At 34.3% G+C, this 23,992-nt stretch overlaps 1 protein-coding gene across 2 annotated transcripts in view; it reads right to left on the reverse strand.

Annotated features, from left to right (window-relative positions):
• The window catches only part of TBC1D23 (TBC1 domain family, member 23), a 52,109-nt gene that overhangs the window by 18,128 nt on the left and 9,989 nt on the right, over positions 1-23,992 (reverse strand). For both annotated transcript variants that reach the window (XM_004675253.1, XM_004675252.2), the window contains exons 2-11: positions 23,552-23,663; positions 22,140-22,245; positions 21,020-21,224; positions 16,166-16,289; positions 13,125-13,249; positions 12,987-13,033; positions 9,928-10,031; positions 4,738-4,860; positions 3,586-3,678; positions 1,447-1,617 (exon numbers count right to left, since the gene is read on the reverse strand). In XM_004675253.1, the coding sequence (XP_004675310.1) occupies positions 1,447-1,617; positions 3,586-3,678; positions 4,738-4,860; positions 9,928-10,031; positions 12,987-13,033; positions 13,125-13,249; positions 16,166-16,289; positions 21,020-21,224; positions 22,140-22,245; positions 23,552-23,663 (1,210 nt within the window). The remainder of the gene's footprint in view (positions 1-1,446; positions 1,618-3,585; positions 3,679-4,737; positions 4,861-9,927; positions 10,032-12,986; positions 13,034-13,124; positions 13,250-16,165; positions 16,290-21,019; positions 21,225-22,139; positions 22,246-23,551; positions 23,664-23,992) is intronic.

Genomic DNA, 23,992 nt, shown 5'->3' on the forward strand with positions numbered 1-23,992 from the left:
GCTTCTTAGTGCTGTGCTTTAACCAGCTGCGCCACCAGGGAGGGCCTATACTATTTTTTTTAAAGAATAAGTCAATTCAGTTTTTAAATTAAATGAGTCCCTACTTTTGCTCTCCTGCATAAATTTCTGAAGTTTTTCCTTTCATAACATGTAAAAACAATTACTCCCCCAAATATTAATCTTTTGATTTTTGCCTTTCCAGGATTTCTGTCCTTAGTTACACTAATTTTCTCAAACTACATTCCCAATAAACTATAACATGAATCGAAATAGAACCAAATGAGTGGCTTGTGCAATACCATGCTTATTCTCGCTGATTACACAGTTCAGGGTCATATAAAATCAGGGAGAGTTAGGGTGTGAACTACCTAGAAATACGGAACTAATAACTTATTTAAAATTTTTTTATTTTATTTATGCATGCATGCAAGAACTGGGGTGTAGACCAGAGGTGTAGGGGTGAGAGGATTCACCAGAGACAGAACGGGAAGCAGAAGAAATACAATGAGGGGAACAGCAGTCTGAAAGACAGGCGACGTCTGCTGTGCCATGTGTCTGGGAAGAGAACTCTGACACAGTATCTGACATTAACTTGACCACGCTGAGACTCACCTCTGGTACAGGACAGAGGTGCAGGGGTGGGGAGAAGATTCACAGAATAGGGAGCAGAACAAGCACAGTGACGAAGTATACTGCTGAGGGGAGCAGTGGACAAGAAAGAAGTGTTCTGCACTACGAGGGTCACCTCCCTGGCCGGTGATTGAACTCATGCCAACGTACCTGCAGCTAGCTTCATTTTATAGTGTGCCACCAAGGAAAGGCCCCCTAGATAACTATTTTTATAAAGAAAGAACTGAGGGAGGTTTTGTATAGATGGCAGAGAGACAGGTTGAATAAAACATAAAAACGTTTCATAACTAAGTATGATACACATATGTAGTTACTCAATTTCAAAGTAAGGAAATTAAATTAACCACAGAGCTATTATAAAAAGAACTAAGGCATGAATAGACAAAAATCTATACAACAGAATAATCTAGAAGTAGATCTTAATGCACCCAGGAGTGCAGCACTGAAAAAAGTGCATTTCAAATTAATAGCACAGTTGGTGAACTACATGAGAAAAAAAAAATGTATTTCATGCCTACATAAATTCCATGTAATGAATGTAATGATGCACATTTGAAATCTATATAATGTTACAATGCATTGCTACTTAAATTTTAAAAAATTTTAAGTAAATACTACATGATTCAAGGCTTAAAAAGAAACTATAAAAGCATATCACAAAATCTGAAGAAGAAGTTTCTTGGCAAGACATAAAACTAGTAAATTATAAAGAAAAAATTTAAATATGACAAAATAATTACAGCACAAATTTATCTATGTGCATTTCTTAAAGGTGATAATAATAACCAAGCAAAATGAAATAGTTTGTCAAAATACCTGTAAAAAATGTGCCAGGACCATGTTCATATACATGTCTTCTTCCTCTCTGCCACTACCCATAAAACACAGGTGCTCTCCACCAGCAATAGAGCCAGACTCTATGGACTGCTTCTGTGCTTCCAGCAAAGATTTTACTGACTGTGCAAACTCAGATGGATTCTGCAACATCTAGAAAATTTTAAAAAAATTTAAAAGTATGACAAGACCTGCTTACACATACATTTTTAAAATTTGAAGTGTCTTTCCAGGAAAAAAAAAAATCAATATATAAACAGCCACCAAGTAAACAAAAGGAAAAGAGCACACAAATAAAATTTCCAGGATAAAAGAAATTGTCTAAATGTAACTAATACATTAGAACAAAATTTGAAAATTCACAGAAAGAGTAAATTATGCAGAGAATACTACAAAAAAGGCACAGTAAAAATCCAATAGAAAGTAGATAAACCAATAAAGAACAGTTAAAAAAAATCGATAGAACATTTGACAAAAGATATTGGTTCAACACATTAATAATTACCACTGTTTTTAACTTACCATTCCTGTGAAATGAAAAATATTGGGAAAATCCACTAATTCTGATGGTGCGAGACAATATTCTCATTTGTAGTTGTAAAATCCAGCCTTTTCAAAGAACAGTATGATAGTCTCTGTAACATTTTATATGATCCACATTTCCTCAACTCAACTTTTAGGAGTCTAATTTAAAGATTTTGTTTTTTATAGAGGTGCAGGGCTAGGATGAGAGGATTCACGAGAGACAGAGTGGGGAGCAGGACAGGCGTACTGACTGAAATGCACTGCACTGCTGAGGGGAGCAATGGGCAAAACAGGAAAGTCTGCTGTGCCATGTGGGTTAGCTCCCTGGCCAGCGGGGATAAAATTTGTGCTACAGTGGCTGGCAATAGCTTGATAGTGATGTCTTTAGCCCCTGTGCCATACAGAAGGGCTCTAGGAATATATTTTATAGAAGTATTTCAACAAGATCACAAAGTATATGTAAGGATATTTACTGTAGCATTTTTTTTTATTATAAGAAAACTGAAAACAACCAAAATGTACATCAACTAGGCAATTAATTATGGTATATTTATACAGTGAACCACTACATAGCCTTAAAAAAGAATGTATTTAAATGGAAAGCCCTTCATCCAGTGAACTGTTAAGTGAAAAAGCAAGTAAAAAAAAATAGTAAACAAGAAATATATAAATGCATGGTGAAGGTCTACAAGATTAAACAAGCTGGTAATAATAATCAACTTAAGTCTGAATTTTTTAAAGAATCATTACAGTAAAATCTTACTCATAAACTTAGGACCATCTAAAGCTGCCTAGATGAATCAAAAAAGAGGAAGGCATGGAATTCACTTTCAGGATGCAAGCAAGCTAGGATCACCTCCTCACCTACAGCACTCAAAACTCTGGGTTGTTTTACCTTCATTTCCCATGAGGTTTCTCTCAAATACCATCTAGGCTCTTCTACAAGCTTTTCAGTCTCAGCATCAACTTTTTCATACAAGTGGATAAGAAGGGCACATTTCATAGGCAGCAAAAGGGGTTATTCCTTTTTAGTCCTCCCTATCTCTGAGGTTCTCCTAACTCTAGGATAGCTTAAATAAATCAGTTCTTGTTCTAATCACTGTCCTAAGCATACCTGACAATAATTATTTTACTTCATCCACTCTTTCAATTAATGTGACTCTCGGATAGCAATTTTAACAACTGAGCACTTATATGCCAAATAATATCCTTATTAGATGATTTTATTATGTATGTAAGTATTCATAATAAAAATAAAAGGCTTATAGCAAAACTTTTCAAAATTCTTAATTATAAGAGCTAGTATTAACAGAGTACTTACTCAGTGCAAGGAACTATGCTATTTGCTAAATCAAGTAGGTCATAGTAACAAGTTTAGAATTTACTGACATAATAATGGTAAGCAATCACAAGCCACAATGCTTTCACCTATCCTTTATGATATCAAAAAAGGCATGCTAGGTGATAAGGAAATCTAAGCACAACACTTCTTATAAAGGTAAAGAATTCTTCCTTATACAGACAGAAAAACATCCCCAAACTGGTATGGGCAAAAGAAAAAAGTTATTTCTTCTTTGACTTTGTATTTATACTAACCAGATCTGAATCTAAGTGGAAGGCAGTTGATAAATGTCCAGCATTATACTGTTCAGCAGGACGACAATCCACCACAAAGAATCGGACTCCTTCCTAAAAGGGAAACAGCACTTAGCATACTGTAATTTGCCATGAGGGTTATATTTTACACAATATAATAACAACTGACCAAGAGGGAGGGCCCAATCAGTACAGGAACAGAAACCTGAAGATATTAAATAATTTGAATCATTTAAAATAGTTAAAACATTCTGTACATGCTGTTTCTGAATGGAAAGTCTTATAATATGTAAAAGTGGAATATCAGTTTGAGGTATAAAACCTTACTAGAATTAAAAATTTCTAAGTATATCATATCAAATGACTTTTAAAAAACTATAATTACAAACAAATCTAGTCACAATTCTTATCTCTACAAATAACTTCACAAACTTATCAATAATTTAATTCACACCAGAAATGTCTTTTGTGGATGAGAGGTGTCTATAAACTGATGAAATTCTCATGGGTCTCTGAATTATATGACTTCACATAATATTTCTGATCAGAAAACTAGTTTTTTGAAAATTCTGAAAACCAATTCAGATAAACAAGCAGCTGAGAAAAATCTATAGTGAAACACTTATCTTTCTATGTTCACTTTTTCCTGTACCTTGAAAATATACCTGCCTTCCAAAAACACATACCCATCATTAACTGTACCACTACTACTGATAAAGAATATATTTTGAAAAACACCACTAGTTAAATTGACTCTCTTGATTTCTATAAAGATAATAGACAGAAATGGCATATTTCTTCACTCTCCTTTGTTGTATGTTTTATGGCAGTACAGCATGTATAATTTACTCAGAATCTAACTATTAAATGTTAAATTTAATCTTTTCAGTACTTTATAGGATGGAACATTCAGTTGCCTTGTCAAATTGAGAAAAGATTTTTAACATCAAGAACTGGTATCAAAATAATTGTTGAGAGCAAATGTAACATACAGCTGACAGCTTTAAATGACCATTTGGACAGAAAATTTAACACATTTATCACTCAAAGCAAAACAGTTACACTGTTGTAGTAAATTAATTTTGCAAGAAATCAACAAATGGGAAATGTTGGTTCCATGCATTTAAGAGATAGTCCTCTGATTTTCCTTACCCCTTGCAGTTGATTTGCTTGAAGGATCTCTGACACTGAGATAGCCAGACAAAGAGCCTGACTCAGATCTGCATCATCATCCTTAATTCCTAACAAAGTACTACCAAATAGGTGGTGATTATCCTGTTTGAAGAGAAAAATTTAAAAACATTATTAAGAAAAAATAGAAGTATCTTCCCAAAAGTAATTTTATTAGGTCATTATAAAAGGTAAAATAATTGTATACTACTTTTGAGGAATATCATTTTTAAAATTTAATATTATAGCAGCATAAATATTATAGGCAAAAACCTTTATGTCCTTCTTAGAGTTCATACAAATGAAGCAAAGGCATTTATTTTCTACACTATTATTTTCTACACTATTTATTTATTTTCTACACTATTACTCATAGATAATACTAAATTTCAAAAATTATTACTCATAACTTCTCATATTTTAAATAAACAAAATGTGGTGTGCATTTCATTATAAAATGATCTAACACCTGGCCTAAATGTAGATTATTTATTATATTCTGGGGAAAACAACTGATTTTCTTAAAAGACTGAAGAGTAAAGACTTTTTTCCCCATCCATTCCCTAAACAACATTCCAGTGGTTTGACTTTCTCAACAGTGTTTGGAGCCAATAATGCAATTATTAAAGTAATAGCAATTAGTTCCTAGAAACATCTTTCTTTAACTCATTAAATTTGAAGGAAATGTTAAAAGTCTCCCTTACCTGCCTTCTAAACACACTACACTGTACAAAATTTAACCTCATTTTGATGTTTCAGTGACATGATGATTCACCACCTAGCAATTATTTTGGTGGAATACCTTTAAAAAAAAGATAGTAAAAAAAAAAAAAAGATAGTAATTCTCTTATGGGCACAAGTCACAAATAAACCTGTTAGCCTAAAAAATGGTACATTTGATTTACAAAATACAATAGAGGGTCTCAATAGTAGACACATGTAAATAATGAAGAGAATTCACAAGCTTGAAACCACAGGGGCAGAGAACACAAACAGAAAAATACAGAGAAAAAAACAAATAGAATATAAGTGCTCTTTGGGATCAACTAAAGGGAAATCATATCTGTATCATGGAGATCTCAAGAGAAAAATATGATAAAATTTATATAAGAAAATAATTGCAGAAAATCATCTGACTCTTGGAAAGAGGGCCCCAAAGAGATCCAAACTAAATAATACCACCTAGACATTTTAAGATACATTATAATTAAAGTACTGAAAGCCAATGACCAGGCAGAATATTAGAAGCATTGAGAGAAAGAAGAGTAATTTATGAGAAAATAATTATAGACCATTTTGTAGACTTTCCAGTAGAAACTTTATAGGCAAGAAGGAAATGACAAGAGAGATTCAAAAATCTAAATTTCCAGTTCAGAATATTTTATCCTGCAAGGCTATCATTCAGGACAGAAGAGGATGGGTTAGGAATTTCACAGAAAAGAAAAATGCTAAAAAAAGAAATGAAAGGAAATACTAAAGGGGCTACTATAACAACAAGCCAAATTATGTGGCCAATCAGGACAAGTTGGAGATCAAACGATTTCATGGGCCATTTAAATAGTCCACCATACACTAATCTCAACAGAAACTTCATTTAAAAATCAATAGAAATAGCACATAAGACAAAGGAAACAGTACTTTAAAAAAACATTAAGATATCACAAGTAAAAAGACAAAATCAATTTTTTTTAAATATTGGAATCTCAGTATTTGTTTCAATAATCTCACAAGAAGTAAATAGCCTGAATTCACCAATTAAAAGGTATAGAGTGGTGAGTTTCAAAACACCAAAAATCAAAACAAAGTTTCAAAACACAGTCCAACTCCAACTTCCTATATACAGAAAACTCCTCTTATAACCAATGACAAGCATAAACTTAAAGACAAGCAAATGGCAATCAAAAGGAAAAAAGTCAGGAAAAGCTATACATACATCAGATAAAACATACATCAGATAAAACAGATAGCCATTACGATTAAGGTAGAAGAAATAACACATAAGTTAATATTCATCAAATGGTAGAGTACCAAGATAGAATCTCACTCCAATCAGAAAGACTTATCAGAAAGTTAAGAAAAAATAATTATTGGTGAGGAGGTGGAGAAAAAGAAATCCTTCTCCACTGCTGTGGAAATATAAACTGGTATAGCGATTATGGAAAACAATAAGGAGGTTCATCAAAAAATTAAAATAGAACTATCATATGGTTCAGTAAGCCCAACTCTACACTTTCATCCAAAGAAAATAACACTTGCAAAGAAAATGACATGTAACTTGGAAAGACATATGTCCCCCTATAGTCACTGCAGCACAATCTACATAATAACAGAAGAATACAGATGTGGTATATATACAAAATAGAATGCTACTCAGCCATTAAAAATAATGAAATCGGGCCCTCCCTGGTGGCGCAGCGGGTTAAAGCACAACACAAACAAAGAAGCTTAAACCATTTCTGCATGAGTTCAATTCCTGCCTGCCCCGGAGGTGATCCACATGGCGAGGCAGACCTCTCCTGACCCGCCCGCTGCTCCTCTCAGCAGTGTACTTTGTCGATCTGCCTGTTCTGCTCCCCACTCTGTCTCTGGTGAATCTTCTCACCCTCCGCATCTCTGACCTGTACCCCAGTTCTGTATGAATAAATAAATAAATCTTTAAAAAAAAAAATGAAATCCTGTCATTTATGATAATATAAGTAGACCTTCAGGGGATTATTCTAAGTGAAATAAGACTGAAGGTGAAGGGCAAATACCACATACTTATTAGTGGAATATAAAGAAAACGAAAAAAGAAACAAAACTGATACCTCAATTAAATAAAACAGTAACAGTGGAACAAAATTACAATCCACAGTGATAAAAATAGGTCCATTAATATATTAGTATATAATTCAAGAAAAACGAGCCAAAACCATACAATGGGTAGTCTCTTTAACAAACAGTGCTGGGAAAACTGAAAGACCACACATGTAAATGAAAGAAGCTGGATCACTCTCTACTGCATGGATTAAAGACTTACTATAAGACCTGCAACAATAAGACATATAGAAGAAAATGTTAGCTATAGATTTCACAACATGAATGATAATGAACCCTGAATGATACTTCTGGAGACTCAATCCCTATGGCAAGGGAAACAAAAGCAAAAATAAACAATTAGGATCACCTCAAATTAAAAGCATTTACAGAGAAAAAGAAAATATAGGTAGATTAAAAACACATCTTACCAAATAGGAGAAAACACTCACATATTACACAACTGACATGGCTTAATATCTAGGTTATATAAAATATAGTCAACTTAATAATTTAAAAAATCCTGATTAATAAGTGGGTAGCAGATCTGAACAGATAATTTGCCAAAAAGGATATCCAGAATGACAAGAAATACATGGAAAAATGTTCAACATCATTTTTAATGAGATGCACGTCAAAACCACAATGAGAGATCATCTGACAACAGTGAGAATGGCATATATTAAAAGACCCCCAACAAGTGTTGGCGATGTAGAGAAAGAGGAACCCTGTAAATCTGTTGGTGAAAACATACGCTGATGCAGCCATTTAGGTAGTGGCCTGGATTTACCTTAAAAAACTAAAAGTGGAAATACTGTATGACCCAGTAATCCCAATCTCAGACAGCCATCCAAAGAACATGAAACCATCAATTAATTGTACACTACCATGTACAATAGCTAGGACATGAAATAACCCAAGTGACCACTGATAGAGGATTAGATCAAAAAGATATGATATAGAACAGTGCACTATTCTGTCATTCTGTCATAAAGAAAGATGAAATGTTGCCATTTACAGGAAAATAGAAGTTTCAGGGAACTATGTGTTAGGAAAAAAATCACAATGACAAAACAAATACTGGGTGTTTAGGTAGCAGACAATCAGACAAAGCAAAATACAATAGACACTAATAAAATAGTGAAGTTTCTGGAACTAAGAGGAAGGTGGGAAGGTCCAAAGAATCAAGTGGTGGTGGAAGTGAAGGAAAGAGTCATACAAGTCATGCATGAAAACATTTTTTAACAGTATTGAATTATGCAGTGTTTGCTTTTATCCTATAGGAAACTAAACAGATGAGAGATTCGGGGGAGGGCCAGGGAAGAATAGAAGAGATCGAGAGAGAGATGATACTTCTATGACTCCCTTCACTGTTAGTGTTTGCTTTTATGAGTTTCACTTTCTAGGCACTCACACCACTCAGGCTTTTCTCACGAAAGCAATGTGTCTGGTTTGAGAAAGGTTCTAGTCTCTACAGAGTTAAATAGCCCTTTTTGTGTACAAGACAGCTCTGCTTCACATCAAGTTGTGAAAAGCTGAAAGATAAAGAAGACATAACTATACATCCTCATTCAATTTTTGTAACACAATTTTTTAAGTCAAGAAAGCATTTAAGAGCCTCCCTGGTAACTCAGGGATTAAGTCTCAGTGTTATATCAACACTATGGTCTGAGTTCAATTCCTGGCCAGGGAGCTAATATGCAGCAGCAGATCTCTCCTATGTCACCCACTGCTCTCCTTCAGCAATTTATTTCAATAAATCCACCTGCTATGCTCCCCACTCTCTGGTGAAACCTCTCACCACCAATACCTCTGGTCTACACCCCATTTCTTCTACTCAAAAATAGAAATAAAATCTTAAAAAAAAAAGAAAGCATTTAAGAAATACCTCAATTTTCTCATTGAGATTTGTTTACATTTTTTTTTTTAAAGATTTATTTATTTATTCGTACAGAACTGGGGTACAGGCCAGAGATGCGGAGGGTGAGAGGCTTCACCAGAGACAGAGTGGGGAGCAGAACAGGCAGATCGACGAAGTACACTGCTGAGGGGAGCAGCGGGTGGGTCAGGAGAGGTCTGCCACACCATGTGGTCACCTCCGGGGCAGGCGGGAATCGAACTCATGTGGAAGTGGCTTTAGCTTCTTAGTGCAGTGCTTTAACCCGCTGTGCCACCAGGGAGGGCCCTGTTTACATTTTTTTAATGTGTGTATTTCTCCACTATGGAGAATATGTACAGTAAAAATCACACAAAACTAACACATAAAGACAGAAAGATTAAAAACCTAGAGTATTCAACTGAAATACATACAGCATAAACCACAGAATAATGTACAAAAGTAAAAGTCTTAATAGCTGATCATTTCTTGTCTTATACCTTCCTAAAGGAAGCTGGTGTTTTACTGCAATAATACTGTGCCAGAGAGAAAAGGTCTTCTATATCTTCTAGATTCAAACTGGAGGGTGTATTTTCCAAGAACTCTGAAATAGGATTAAATACATTTTTATAATCATTAGCTCAGAATAATAAATATTATTTATGTATTAAGGTTAAAATATCATCACATAAAAAAACTGTATAAATGGAATCTCGATGGCAATATCTTTTTAAAAATATATATAATAGTTTATTTTTACATCATTTTGTGCATTTTTTCATCTCAATTGTAATCCCTGTGAGCTTCCCATCACCAAATCACCCCTGTGTCATCACTAAAGTCCAGTGCATTTCCTTCCCCCCCCCCCACCGTTTTTGATCCCATTCCCCACTTCACCCCTTTAAAATGTCTCTGGTATATAGCTGTTCATTATTATTATTATTTTCTCGCCTGGTCCATTATACTCGTGCTATGAGTGAAACCATCCGGTATTTTTCCTTTTCTTTCTGACTTATTTCACTAAGCATGATCTTTTCCTGCTTCATCCATGTTGCTGCAAAAGGCATGTGTTGTTTTTTCTTTTTTTTTTTGGTTGCTGAGTAATATTCCATTGTGTATATGTACCACATCTTTTTAATCCAGTCATCTACTTTTGGGCATTTGGGCTGTTTCCATGTTTTTCCAATGGTAAATAAAGCAGCAATAAACATGGGGGTGCAGCTATCTTTTTTAATCAGTGTTTTTGTGTCTTCTGGGTAGATACCTGGGAGTGGGATTGCTGGGTCATATGGAAGCTCTATGTTTAGCAGTTTGAGGAACTTCCAAAAATGTTTCCATAGAGGTTGCACTCGTTTGCATTCCTACCAGCAGTGCAGGAGAGTTCCTTTTTCTCCATGTCCCTCGCCAACATTTGTTGTTGCTAGTTGTTTGAAGATGTGCCACTCTCACTGGGGTGAGGTGGTATATCCCATTGTGGTTTTAATTTGCATCTCCCTTATTACAAGAGATGTTGAACATTTTTTCACATGCTTGTTGACCATCTGTATTTCCTCTTTGGAGAAGTGTCTTTTTAGCTCTTCTGCCCATTTTTGATGGGGCTGTTTATTTTCATCAGTTCTATGTATAGCCATGTGATCAATTCTTTATCACTAGTTTTTTGTGCGAAAATTTTTTCCCAATCAATGGGATGTCTTTTTTGTAAAGCCTGTTTTGCTGCACAGAAGCTCTTTAACTTGATGTAGTTCCATCTATTTATCCTTGCCTTCACTATTGTTGCATTGGGTGTTGTATCTTTAAAAGTGTCGCTGAATTGTATGTTGTGTAGTGTTTGGCCCATCTTTGTTTCCAGAAATTTTATGGTTTCCATTCTTATGTCTAGGTCTTTAATCCACTTTGAGTTGATTTTTGTGAGGCAGTGATCTAGTTTCATTTTTTTGCTTTTAGCTTTCCAGTTTTCCCAGCACCACTTGCTGAACAACTTTCTTTGTACCACTGTATCTTCTTTTCTCCTTTATCAAAGATTAGCTGCCTATAAACCTGTGGTTTATATCTGGGTTTTCTATCCAAATCCACTGGTCAGTATGTCTGTTCTTGTTCCCATACCATGCAGTTTTGATTATTATGGCTTTGTAGTATAGTTTGAAGTTTGGGAATGTAATGCCTCCATTCTCTTTCTTCTTAGTCATGACAGTTTTGACTATTCAGGGTCTTTTGTTGTTCCATATGAACTTCATCAATATTTTTTTCTATTTCTTTGAAGAATGTCATTGAGACTTTTATTAGAATGGCATTAAATCTGTATATCACTTTTGGTAGGATGGCCATTTTGATGATATTAATTCTCCCCACCCATGAACAAGGGATGTCTTTCATGGTGTCTTCTTTTAGCAGTGTTTTGTAATTTTCTTTGTATAGGTCTTTTACCTCTTTTGTTAGGTTGATTCCCAGGTATTTTATTCTTTTTGTTTTAATTGAAAAGGGGATTTTTTTTTTTTCCCTGCTTCTTCTGATTGGTTTTGTGTACAGAAAGGCCTCTGACTTTTGTGTATTGATTTTATTTCCTGCTACCTTGCTAAACCGGTTGATGGCTTTGATTAGTTTGTCTGTGGGATTTTTAGGGTTTTCCACGTAAATTAACATATCGTCTGCAAATTATTTCTTCTTTCCCTATTTTGATTCCTTGTGTGTCTTTTTCCTGTCTTATTGCTCTGGCTAGAACTTCCAATGTTATGCTGAAGAGCAGTGGCGATAGTGGACACCCTTGTCTTGTTCCTGATCTGAAAGGACAGGCTTTCAGCTTTTCTCCATTGAGGATAACATTGGCTGTGGTTTGTCATGGCTTTTATCATGTTAAGGTACGTTCCTTCTATTCCGAGGATTTCAAGGGCCTTAAACATAAATGGGTTTTGAACTTTGTCGAATGCCTTCTCCGCACCTTCAATAGCAGTATCTTTAAAACTATGCAGGTTGATGGGAATTTCCCAAAGGAACTGCCAATGCAATTCTGCAGTAAGTGAATGACTGTGTCAGATAAGCAAATCAAACTCACGAGCCTTGTTCAGAGTACTGTGACTTATTTAACAAATACAATTAAGTACAAGGGCCTCTGCAAAAAAAAAATAAATTACCAATATTTTCTGACTTAAGGAAATTTGCCTTGTGTTGAGAAAGGAAGTAACTAAGTTTGTATAGATGCTGGAGGGTAGAAAACCCAAAAAGAGAACCAAGGTTGCACAATGGAGATACCATGATAGCTGAGTACTGAACGGTAAATTAAGGAAGAAGGACCAGAGAAAGCAAGAGGAACGAACATGTTTTATCTGATGAATGAAACCAGAGAAACAGTATATGGAAAAGAAAGTTTAAAAAAACATGAAGGTATGCATGAGTATGGAAACTCAGAAAAACTATCTTTAAGGATTTTAACTAGAGAACACATAAACCCTGAAGGAACCTCAGCATTCTTTTGGACTAATCTTCTAAATTCATAAATAAGGAAAAGTGAATTTTAAAAAATTAAGTGACTTTAAATGTTTTCTCTATACTGAGTAATACTTACGGATAACATCTTCTTTACTGTCAGACTCCTGAGCCAAAATAACTTCTCTGCAAAAGAGAATCCAATTAATTTAAGTTAAATATTACCAGAGAACTCTGAGAATAGAGAGGAGAAAAATCTAAGCAACCTAATACTTACTTTGAATTAACAAGAATTATTAACATTAAGAAATAAATAAAAAATGGATCTGCTTGTTGTAGATATCCATCCCATATTGCCTGAGTGACTTCAATGGGGCAGTAACATGCAAAAAGACTTCCAAGCTGTAAAAAGGAAATGAAATGAGAGACAAACTATTGGAAATAATTTGTTCTTATAAAAGTACTCTAAAAATACAAGAATAACATTATATTAAATCACCTGCAACACCTGGTATGTAATATGGACCTTAATGTTAGCATATGTAAGCTAAATGCAGAACACGTGGATTCAAAGCACAGTGACGCTACTTACTAGCTGTGTGACTAAGGGCATGTTACTTAACCTCTAAAGCTTCCATTTCTTCTTCTGTTAAAAAAAAAAAAAAACACTACTGCCCATCTTCTACCACTGTTGTGAAAAGAGAAATAATTAATCTAGAATATCTAAAGTCATAGTATAACTACTCACAGAGGTAACTAGCATAATCGTTACACTAGTACTTAACTTACAAGGTAACTGTGAGGATCAAACTAGTAATTTAAGTGAAGTATATCTAATAAAACTTTAATGAAAATATAAATAAGAATTACTTCCAGAGTTTACTTGTTCATCCTTTGAAATAGATAGCCAACATGCATACCCCTCAATACGTTTTGGGAAATCTAAGCTGTTCTACTTCAAGTTTGAGCTGTAAATGTATAAATTTTTTTTAGTGTTCACTTGTGTTTTAAATTGCATGAATTTAACAATGTATTTTGATCATTCAATTTTTACTAGATACAAAAACACTTCCACCTACAGGGATAAATTTAAAACATTTTAAATGACTAGGGAGCTAATAAGTATATATAATACATATTTTGTGCCAGGTACTAAAATACTGTAATATATCGCTTATTAAGATGTTTCTCATTTTAAGTATCCTTACAACAGATCTTCAAAGTAAATCTCTTCCTTCCTATTTAACAGGTAAGGATATGAACTTGTGTTAAAAGAGCCTTCACAAGCTCACAGAGCTATCAAATGATGGTGGTCAGACTAGAATAAATCCTAAGAATCCACAGCCCCATGAAAATGCCATCATATTTGGCCACAGAGTTTTTTTTAAAGTCTGTAATGCTATTATTAATATTTTTGTTGTCTTAAAAATTGCCATTACAAACATAGATTGCAAGATAAAAATACAACTAACAATTCAAAAACATCATTAAAGACACTTAGTTAACTAAAGCTGACATTGCAATGCTCATGGGTATGGGTTCTCAAGGCTCAGAAATTAGTTTTAATTGTTTCACCTTAAGACTTGAACAAAAAAGACTAATTTCTAACAGATACTAGTAGAAGGAACAAACTTTTTGGGGAACCTACTAAAGAAAAACCAGTCGTTTTAGAACTAAATCAAAATTTGCTACCAACACCAAGGATTAACCCAGAATTCTTGAAATAGAAGTAATCCCATCATCCTCTAAAATAGGCACCATAAATTCCCATTTTACATAGAAGAAAGTGAAGTACAGAGATTGTATCTTAAATCACATAGCTAATGATTTGTAGAAATGGGATTCTTTCTGAAGAATAGTTAGACAAGATCTAGGAATGTTTAATTTTTAAATATATACTCTTCTAGCATACAATCACTGTTTCAGACAGTTATTCAAGTTAACCTAGAAGAGCAATTCTGAGATCCACAAAAGTTCATAAGAATTCGTAATTTCCTATTAATAAATAGGGAAGTCCGTAATGTCACAAGTATTTTCATAACAATATTTAGGCTTTATCTGATTTGCCATACTCATTCTCTCACAATTAGAAAACAGGATTTTCCAAAAGCTACATGATATATAGTATCATCAGAGATTTACTAGTCAAACATAGGAGATTTACAAAAATATAAAATAATACCATAATTCTCACTAATTCTTTTAGGAAATACAGCTATTTTTCATTTAAAATATAGGTTATTTATGTTCACATACAAAGGATATATTACTTCTAAATGAATAAAGAATATTTTAAATTTCTGATCATTAATTTCTAATTAACATAATCCATACCAACTATGGATCTTCAATAAATGTTGGTTGCAAGAGGTCCTGAGACCAAAAGGTTTGAGAACCACTGACCCAGAATAATAAAACTTTCCAATGAAAACGTAAACAAAGAATGACAGAGCACTTAGATGTACTTTATGTATTTCTGTATAAATCATTTGATAATCTTAAGTCACGGAAGGGTCTCAGTTATTATATGACCATCAACAATTTAATCACACAGATAGGTAAATATGTGACATATATTTATAAAACTAAGGCTAAGTTTTATATTCAATAAGCTCAACTAACTTTTTTTTTTTAAAGATTTATTTATTTGTACATACATAAGTGGGGGACAGGCCAGAGGCGCAGGGTGGTGAGAGGCTTCACCAGAGACAGAGTGGGGAACAGAACAGGCAGGTCGACGAAGTACACTGCTGAGGGGAGCAGCGGGCAGGTCAGGAGAGGTCTGCCACGCCATGTGGTCACCTCCGGGGCAGGCAGGAATCGAACTCATGCGGAAGTGGCTTTAGCTTCTCCGTGCTGTGCTTTAACCCACTGCACCACCAGGGAGGGCCCTCAACTAACATTTTGAAAAGAGTATTTCTGGGCTCTCCCTGGTGGCACAATGGGTTAAAGTGCAGCACTACAAAACTAGCTGCAGTTGCTTAGGCAAATTCAAACGCTGGGCAGGGAGGTGATCCATGTGGTGCAGCAGATGTCTCCTGTCTTACCTGCTGCTCTCCTCAGCAGTGTACTCATCATATTGCCTGTTCTGTTTCCCGCTCTGTCTCTGGTGAATCCTCTTATTGCCCCTGCATCTCTAGCCTGTACCCCAGTTCTGTATGCACAAATAAATAATTTTTTAAAGGCATTTCTGAAGTGCCAATAACTTTATTCCTTTGGTTTAAAAAGTGATGGTCTATAATTTAGGGGAAACAGCCTAACTCCTATAGTTTATAGAAATCTATTTTTCATTAAGTGTTCCTACTTTCACTTTATTACCCAGTTGAGTGCATAGGAGTCTGGAGTAATTTTCTTTGTATCAAGAAAAGAACAAAGCTCAGGCTCATGGTACTGGATGAGTAACCGGAAAAGATGAAATGGTCTCCCTTTCAGCAAACAATCCCTAGAAAACAAGAGAAGAAAGGTTTCTTGCATTAATAGTTCATATTAGTAACCAATACCCCCACAAAACTACCTTCTCTCCTCCCCACCATAACACTTGAACACCACAGCATTCATAAGTACCTGATATAACCATGCAAGGATAAATCTTGCTAACACCTTTAATACATCTTTTTTGAGAGAAAATTTGTAGAAGTAGCTGGTCTCTTCAATAATTTTTATTAATGGAATTAATAAATTAATGGTGACAACATTTTCAGACTAAAAACATAACTTACCAAAATATACTAAAAAGGAACTTATACTTTCAGAGAGTAGGAGAATCCTGTAGGGAACCCAGAGTCTTAGAAGCTGTTTAAGTGACCCAGATATCAAGTGTTCAGAGTGAACTCCAGAAGGTGTCAAACACTAACCTTACTAAATAATTTTTCCTACTTCTTGCCTGGTTCCTTTGTGTCTCAAAGTACAGAAAATCATCATAAAAGTCTGTATTTATTCAGAGGAAATTCCATGTTCCAGACACTTCACAAAGTTATCTCATTTCAACTTTATAAGCAAACCTATGAAATGGACACTATTATTATCATTCCTATTTTCAGATACAAAAACTAAGACTGAATTGTGATCAAGTAGTCTACTCAAGGTCACACAGCTATCATGTGATGAAGCTAAGAATTATACACAGAAACTGGGCATTAAACCATTATGTCATACTAGCCTTCCATATATTTCATTTGATATTCCAGCAAGCAGTATTTTGGTAGTGGACAATCTCTAAAATAGCAAACTGTAAATGGACTGAAATTAGGTAAATGCTTCAGATATAAGAATTAATGAAAAACCCCTCGTTTGGTAAGTCAGGTGTCCAGAAATAGAACTTGATTCATATTGGCAAGATTACTTCTTATCCTTAGTCTGAATATCTTATCTACTTTAAAAATGCAAGGAAATAATGTGCTAAGGCAAAAACACAGAAATAGGCAATGAGTAGAGCAGGTATAAATTGTGAGAATAATTGCTGAGTTTGTGGTGTCACTTTCAAAAAACATGGGATCTCAGGTAATCAGTCAATGCAAAAGCATCCATTCATTTAGTACACTTCCTACTGTAAGACGTCCTCCAGTGAAAGGTTCTGTGCTCGACAGAACTACACCTAGGTTATACATAAATCTTGATAAGGCACATTAAAATTAAGTGCTTTAGGCCGCATTTTTTGGGGCTGTGTACTATTCTGGGGATTAATACTGACCTTCTAGTACTGTTATACATGGAACTCAAAAATAACTATAAACGCATGAAAAGATACTGTTCATGACTCAGTGTGAAATTCCAGCCTTCTACTACTAAGTAACACTGCCAACATTCTCTTGAAAGTTGGAATATCACATCCCTTGCTATTCCTAGTTCTGTTCAACTAAAAGATTTTAAAATGTAAGTTAGATACCACCTCACACCAGTGAGAATGGCACTTTTTTTTTTTTTAAGATTTATTGATTTATGTATACAGAACTTGGGGTACAGGCCAGAGGTGCAGGAGTGGTGAGAGGATTCACCAGAGGCAGAGTGGGAGCAGAACAGGCAGATCGACGAAGTACAGTGCTGAGGAGAACAGTGGGCGAGACAGGAGAGGTCTGTTGTGCCATGTGGATCACCTCCAGGCCAGGGATCAAACTTGCACTGAAGCGGCTGTAGCTAGCTTGCAGTGCTGCATCCTAACCCCTTGCACTAGCAGGGAGGACCTGAGAATGGCACATTTAAAAACTAGCAACAACAAATGTTGATAAGGATGTAGAGAAAAAGGAACTCTCCTGCAATGTTGGTGGGAATGCAAGCTAGTACAACCACTATTGAAAGTTGTTTGGAGTTTTTCAAACTGCTAAAAATGGAGCTTCCATGAGAGCAAACCCACTCCTACATGCCTACCCAAAGGACACAAAAACACTGATTCAAAAGGAAACCTGCACCCCCATGTTTATTGTTACTCTATTTACAATAGTAAAAATATGGTGAACCCAAATGCCCAAAAGAAGATGACTGGATTAAAAAGATGTGGTACATATACACAATGGAATGTTACACAGCGATAAAAAAAGATAAACTCATGTCTTCTGCAGCAACATGGATGGAGCTGGGGTCAGAGTGGGGGGGGGGGAAGCAATTCTAATAAATAAAAAAAAACTAAAAACAACAAACAACTATATACCGGAGACATTTTATCGGGGTGGAACAGGAATAGTAAAATGAAGTAGGAAAGGTGAATGGAACTGGTGATGGCACATAGGTAAACTGGTGGTGAGAAGTTCATGGGGATTACAACCGTGATGGAAAAGGCACAAAATGAAGAACAATGTAAAAATAGATTTAAAAAAAAAAAGTCAGAATACAACAGCATTTGGGAGGCCTAGTTTATAAATTTCAATTTCAGCTCTATTATAACCTAAGCCCTATCTTAGCATCTCTGGTCTATTTTCCTTACATGAAGGGCTAAGGAATCAAGGTAGCAGAGGTTCTCCATTCTGGCATACATTAAAATAATCTGAGAATTTTTTTAAAAGTATTTATGCCTAAAATCTACCTCATCTCTATTTATACTTAAAATTTCAAAGACTAGTATGTATCAAAAGTTCTTTGGTGAACAGACATTTCTCCATAGAGATATAAACTGTCATTAAGCACATGAAAAATGTTAAACATCATTAGTTGTCAGGGAAATCCAAATAAAAATTGTAAACAAAATAATACTTTACACTAATTAGTCTAACTATAAAAAAAAAAAAATTGGTGAAGGTATGAAAAGGGCACTCCCTGGTGGTACAAGGGGTTAACGCACGATAATGAAGCTGTCCGTAGCCACTGCACTACAGTTCAATCAATGGTCAAGGAAGTGGCCCACAAGGCACAGCAGATCTCTCCCATCTCACCTGCTGCTCCCCTCAGCAATGTGTATCAGTCAATCTGCCTGTTCTGTTCTCCACCCCATCTCTGTTAAATCCTCTCACCCATCCCCATCACACATCTGTAGCCTGTACCTAAGTTCTTGTATGCATAAATAAATAAATCTTTAAAAAAAATTAATAAATATGTGGAGAAACTGGGATTCTCTCACTGTTCATAAAAATGTAAAATGGTAACTTGCTGTAGAAAAGTCTGGTAAATCATCAAAAGGCTAAATAGTTATCACAGAATTTAGCTATTTTCACTCCCAGATACAGATAAGAGGAATGAAATTATATGTCCACACAAACACATTACATAAATGTCCATAATAGCATTATTCATAAAAACCAAAAAGTGAAAATCCAAGTGTTCATCAATTTTTTTAATGAAAAAGCAAAATGTGGTACTTACATATGCACAATGAAATGTTACTCATGAAAAAAACTAATGAGATGATATGTAAATGAAAGATAAATCTTTAAAACATTATGCTAAGTAAAAGAAAATAGTCACAAAATACCACATTATATGATCCAACTTATATGAAAATGTCTTGAATATATAAGTCCATTGAGATCAAAAGTAGATAATGGCTGCCTAGGGCAGAGTGCTGGGGTAAAATAGAGGTTGTCTATTAATGTGCGCAGGGGGTAACAAACATGTTCTATAGTTTGTTATATTTATAGTCATACAACTCTGTGACTGTACTATAAACCACTAAACTGCAAATGCTAAAAGGGTGAATTTTATGATATGTGAATGATCTCTTACTAAAACTATGAATAAGAGATAAAGTTTTTAGGTTCATTCTAATAAGCAACCAGAGTTACATTAGAAAAGCACATGTGTCCATTTTAAACTTAAAATCAAATCCTGACTCAGTCACACACCAAAAATATAAACTTGGACAGCTCACTTAATCTTACTCTTTATTTGCCTCAGTGTCTGTAGCTGTAAACTACAAATGCTAATCTTAATAGTGGTTAACTGTTTACATGAGAAAATGCACAAAGAACTTATATCGTATAGTGTATGATCACAATGGAAGTAGTAAAGATGGTATTCAATCAACTAGACAAGCTACAGAATAGTGTTTCTCTACCTCAACTACACATTGGAATTAAGTGGGAAATTCTAAACATGCACTGATGCCTGGGTGTCCTTCCCAAAGACTTTAGTTTAGAAAGTCAGGCAAGATTTCTTCCTGGTTTCAGTAGCATTGACCCTGCCACTCCCTACCCTTCCACCTCCATAACCACACACAGCTGTCTAGTCTCAAGTATCAATTACCCAACGAAGCATTCTCTCGCCTCCAGGGCAAGTTAGGTTTGACCCATTATACATTCTTATAGAAATCCATATTTAATTTCCAAATACTCAGTATACTTCCAATTACTTGTCTGATGTGGAATACCAGCCTGTATTTCAAAGATTACATGCTAAGTTGTTATGTCAATACTTCATTTAAGGTAGCATTTCAAAAACTTTACCTCTCACTTAGACACTGTAATGCCATTTTTATCACATAGGTAAGAAATTAAAATACGATGCCACCCAAAGAGTTAGGCTACATATACAGACTCTAGGAGCATAAATTCCTAAAAAGAATCCTTTTAAAAATGTTTGTAACCACAAAATAAACTCAAGTAATAATTATGATTCAGGCAACCCTGGAAATGATGAACCTTTAACTTTATCACCAAAGTAAAGCAACTTTAAATTTTAGTTTGAAGCAAACTAGACTTGTAACCATTTTTAAAACTATCTTTAAATTATATCGAAGTTCCATCTTACCTGGGAATGTACTTATTCATGATAGCATAAAAGCAGTTGTATAAATCACTGCGTGACAGTTGAAGATGCACCAATGGTTTTAGTAGATGTATCCAGCTAAGAGATGTGCTATATTTTATATTACGTGATTTACAATAAAAGGTAATTACAGATTCAATATCCAAACGTAATTCTGCTGCTTTTTCTTCTGGCACTGAAAGGTGGCCTAGAAAATAAATGTCAAAATAAAATTAGCAAGGGCCTGTCAGAAGCTCAGTTATTGGACATGAATTCACAAACATACACTATACAATGTTAGCATGTTTAGAAAATGACATATGCAAAGTAAAACTACATTAAAGTACAGTTTTCCTTATAATCATTCAGTATTTCATAATGTGATAATACCAATTAACTCTAGACAATTTTTGTGAATAATAATATATATGCTAAATATAAAAATGGATAATCTAAAGTAAAGGGGAAGGAAAGGCAAACATTAACGCATGTTTCCGAAAACAAAACAGTGTTTTTTAAACAATAGATTGTCATGTACACCAAGGAAGTCTGTTGCCACTTATAACATTGGCAAGGGGAAGGAAAGGGATTCATTTTATACTATCCAATTCCTTTCTTTTTCTCCATACCAGTAGTAATGTTTCTGCTGTTATTAGTACATAAAAGCCTATTTAGTTCAATAACTTATCTAAAATATGATGGAAAGAAATGAAAAGACAACTAAATTCATTTAATCTTGAAAAACCCTTGTGAAATTATTGAAAACCTATTCATCCATGCCTTATAATAGTTTTTCTATAGTAGTGAATGACTTCTGACCTTTAGAACAGACTTCTTTAAGGACTGTGTACTATCATATAGATGTTTCATTATACAGATAACAATTTACAAATTGCAACAAAATTGTAAATGTATCTGAAGAATTTAAAATCTAGTGCAAAAGAAACACTGAAAGCTGGGCTCTCTTTAAATACTAGAAATCATTTTCTAAGAATTTGAAAAGTTCAAAATCTATCAGTATTTTACAAATTCACCTTATCCCACATCAAAACAGGATGAATCTACTAAACAGTTATTCTCTACTCAAAAATGCTCACTATTTGAAAACAATTATTAAACTTACCAATAAATTCTAAACAATCTTTGTGAATAACATTCTGTTCTGGCAAATCTAAAACACCATCCCATGATGCCAAACTATCGCCTTTTCCTGCAACATTTAGTGCAATCTGGAAGAAAGATTAAAAAAGCAACTAGCTTCATATCTCATTCTTGGAAAAGATGCTGTAGTAATAGAAAGGTCTGAATATAGGAAAAATAATGTAGATTTCAAAGATGACAAAGTAACAGATTTATATACCAGAGCTAAGCCCTTCTTTAGTAATATCACAATGAAGTAACATAATTATTTTACATCTTCCTATATTAAATTTTACTTCATGTCAATCCACTAGACAGAATGAATTACACCAAAAACCGACAGAATTACATCAGTAAATTTATTTCAAGTAAATATCAATTCTATAGATTAAACCTGCTTCCTCCCTCCCCATTTTCATTATTACTAAAACTTAACCCCCACCATGATAGTATTTGGATGTGAAGCTTTCAGGAGGCAAAGAATTAGCACCTTATAAATGAGAGCAGGAGCTCCCCTACCTTTTTAGAAATGTAAAGACTCATTTAAGGAATTATCGTTCTTTTAAGTTTAATGGTATTAAGGCTATTTTAAAAGCTTTTATCTTTCATATTTTCATACTGAAATTTTTTAGTGTGCTGCAAAGGGCTTCCTTTAAAATAATCCAGTAGGTGAATACTAATTAAGCAAGATGGGCCCAATGTTGATAGTTAAAATTAAGTGATGGGTATATCCTCATGTACCCATGCTCATTATCAAATCTCTTTACTTTTGTGTGTTTAAATTCCTATAATAAAACATACAGAAGGCTATGTACATTTATAATTCCATTTTTATTACATAATGTTTATATATAATGTAGATGGTAAAAGACATTATTGTGTATTTTACCGATAAGTGACAGATAATAGACATTTTTTTCACCTTATCTCTTGCTTATATGTTTTCACAAGATAAACATTTCTTTTATAATCATAAGAAACCCTTAATTTTAAAATTAAAAAGTGACAGCACACATGCACTGGAGAGAAACTGGAGTGAAGTAAAGCAAAGGAAAACCTGAAATTCTAACACACAAAGACCTATATTCCCTACCCCATTTTTTAAACATAACTAACACCATTCCTGCACTTAAAGAGCCTATTTTGCTATTTATTCACTATCTCACTAAGCAGGCCTCAAAAAATTGCTTCTAGTAACTCCAAGGAAAACATGGCCTTTCAAAATATCAATTATTAAATATACCAACACCACAGAAGCACATATATAGTAAAGTTGTTATGTTTGATAATTTTCTTAGATTTGTCATAACTTTTCTATCACCAAAATAACTGAAAATAAGTTACTAAACACCAACCTTAAGTGATTAGATTTTATTTATTTTAATGACTTGTTACCTTCCAAACTTTGGCCCTCAGATAAACAGGCAGTGGTCTTCCTTGAATGATATTTCTCAGAGTTTCAAGATCACAACCTCCTGCTTCCAGAGCTTCTTCAAGGTCTTTTTCCCTAAAAAAACAAGTCCTACATATTAAGACATTTTAATTCTTTTTTTTTTCATGAAAGAATCATTTACAAGCACAACCTATTGGATGTTGTGTCTTAAGAATGTACTGCATTTTGTGGTGGGAATGCAAACTAGTACAACCACTATGGAAAAGGAGCTTCCCTATGACCCAGCAATCCCACTCCTAGATATCTACCTAAAAGACACAAAACCACTGATTCAAAAAGATACCTGCACCCCATGTTTATTGCTGCTTTATTTACAATTGGAAAAACATGGAAGCAGCTCAAATGCCCAAAAGTAGATGACTGGATTAAAAAGATGTGGTACA

This window comes from Condylura cristata, unplaced genomic scaffold (genome assembly GCF_000260355.1).
Source record: "Condylura cristata isolate star-nosed mole 26May11 unplaced genomic scaffold, ConCri1.0 scaffold00003, whole genome shotgun sequence".
NCBI classification, from domain to species: Eukaryota; Metazoa; Chordata; class Mammalia; order Eulipotyphla; family Talpidae; genus Condylura; species Condylura cristata.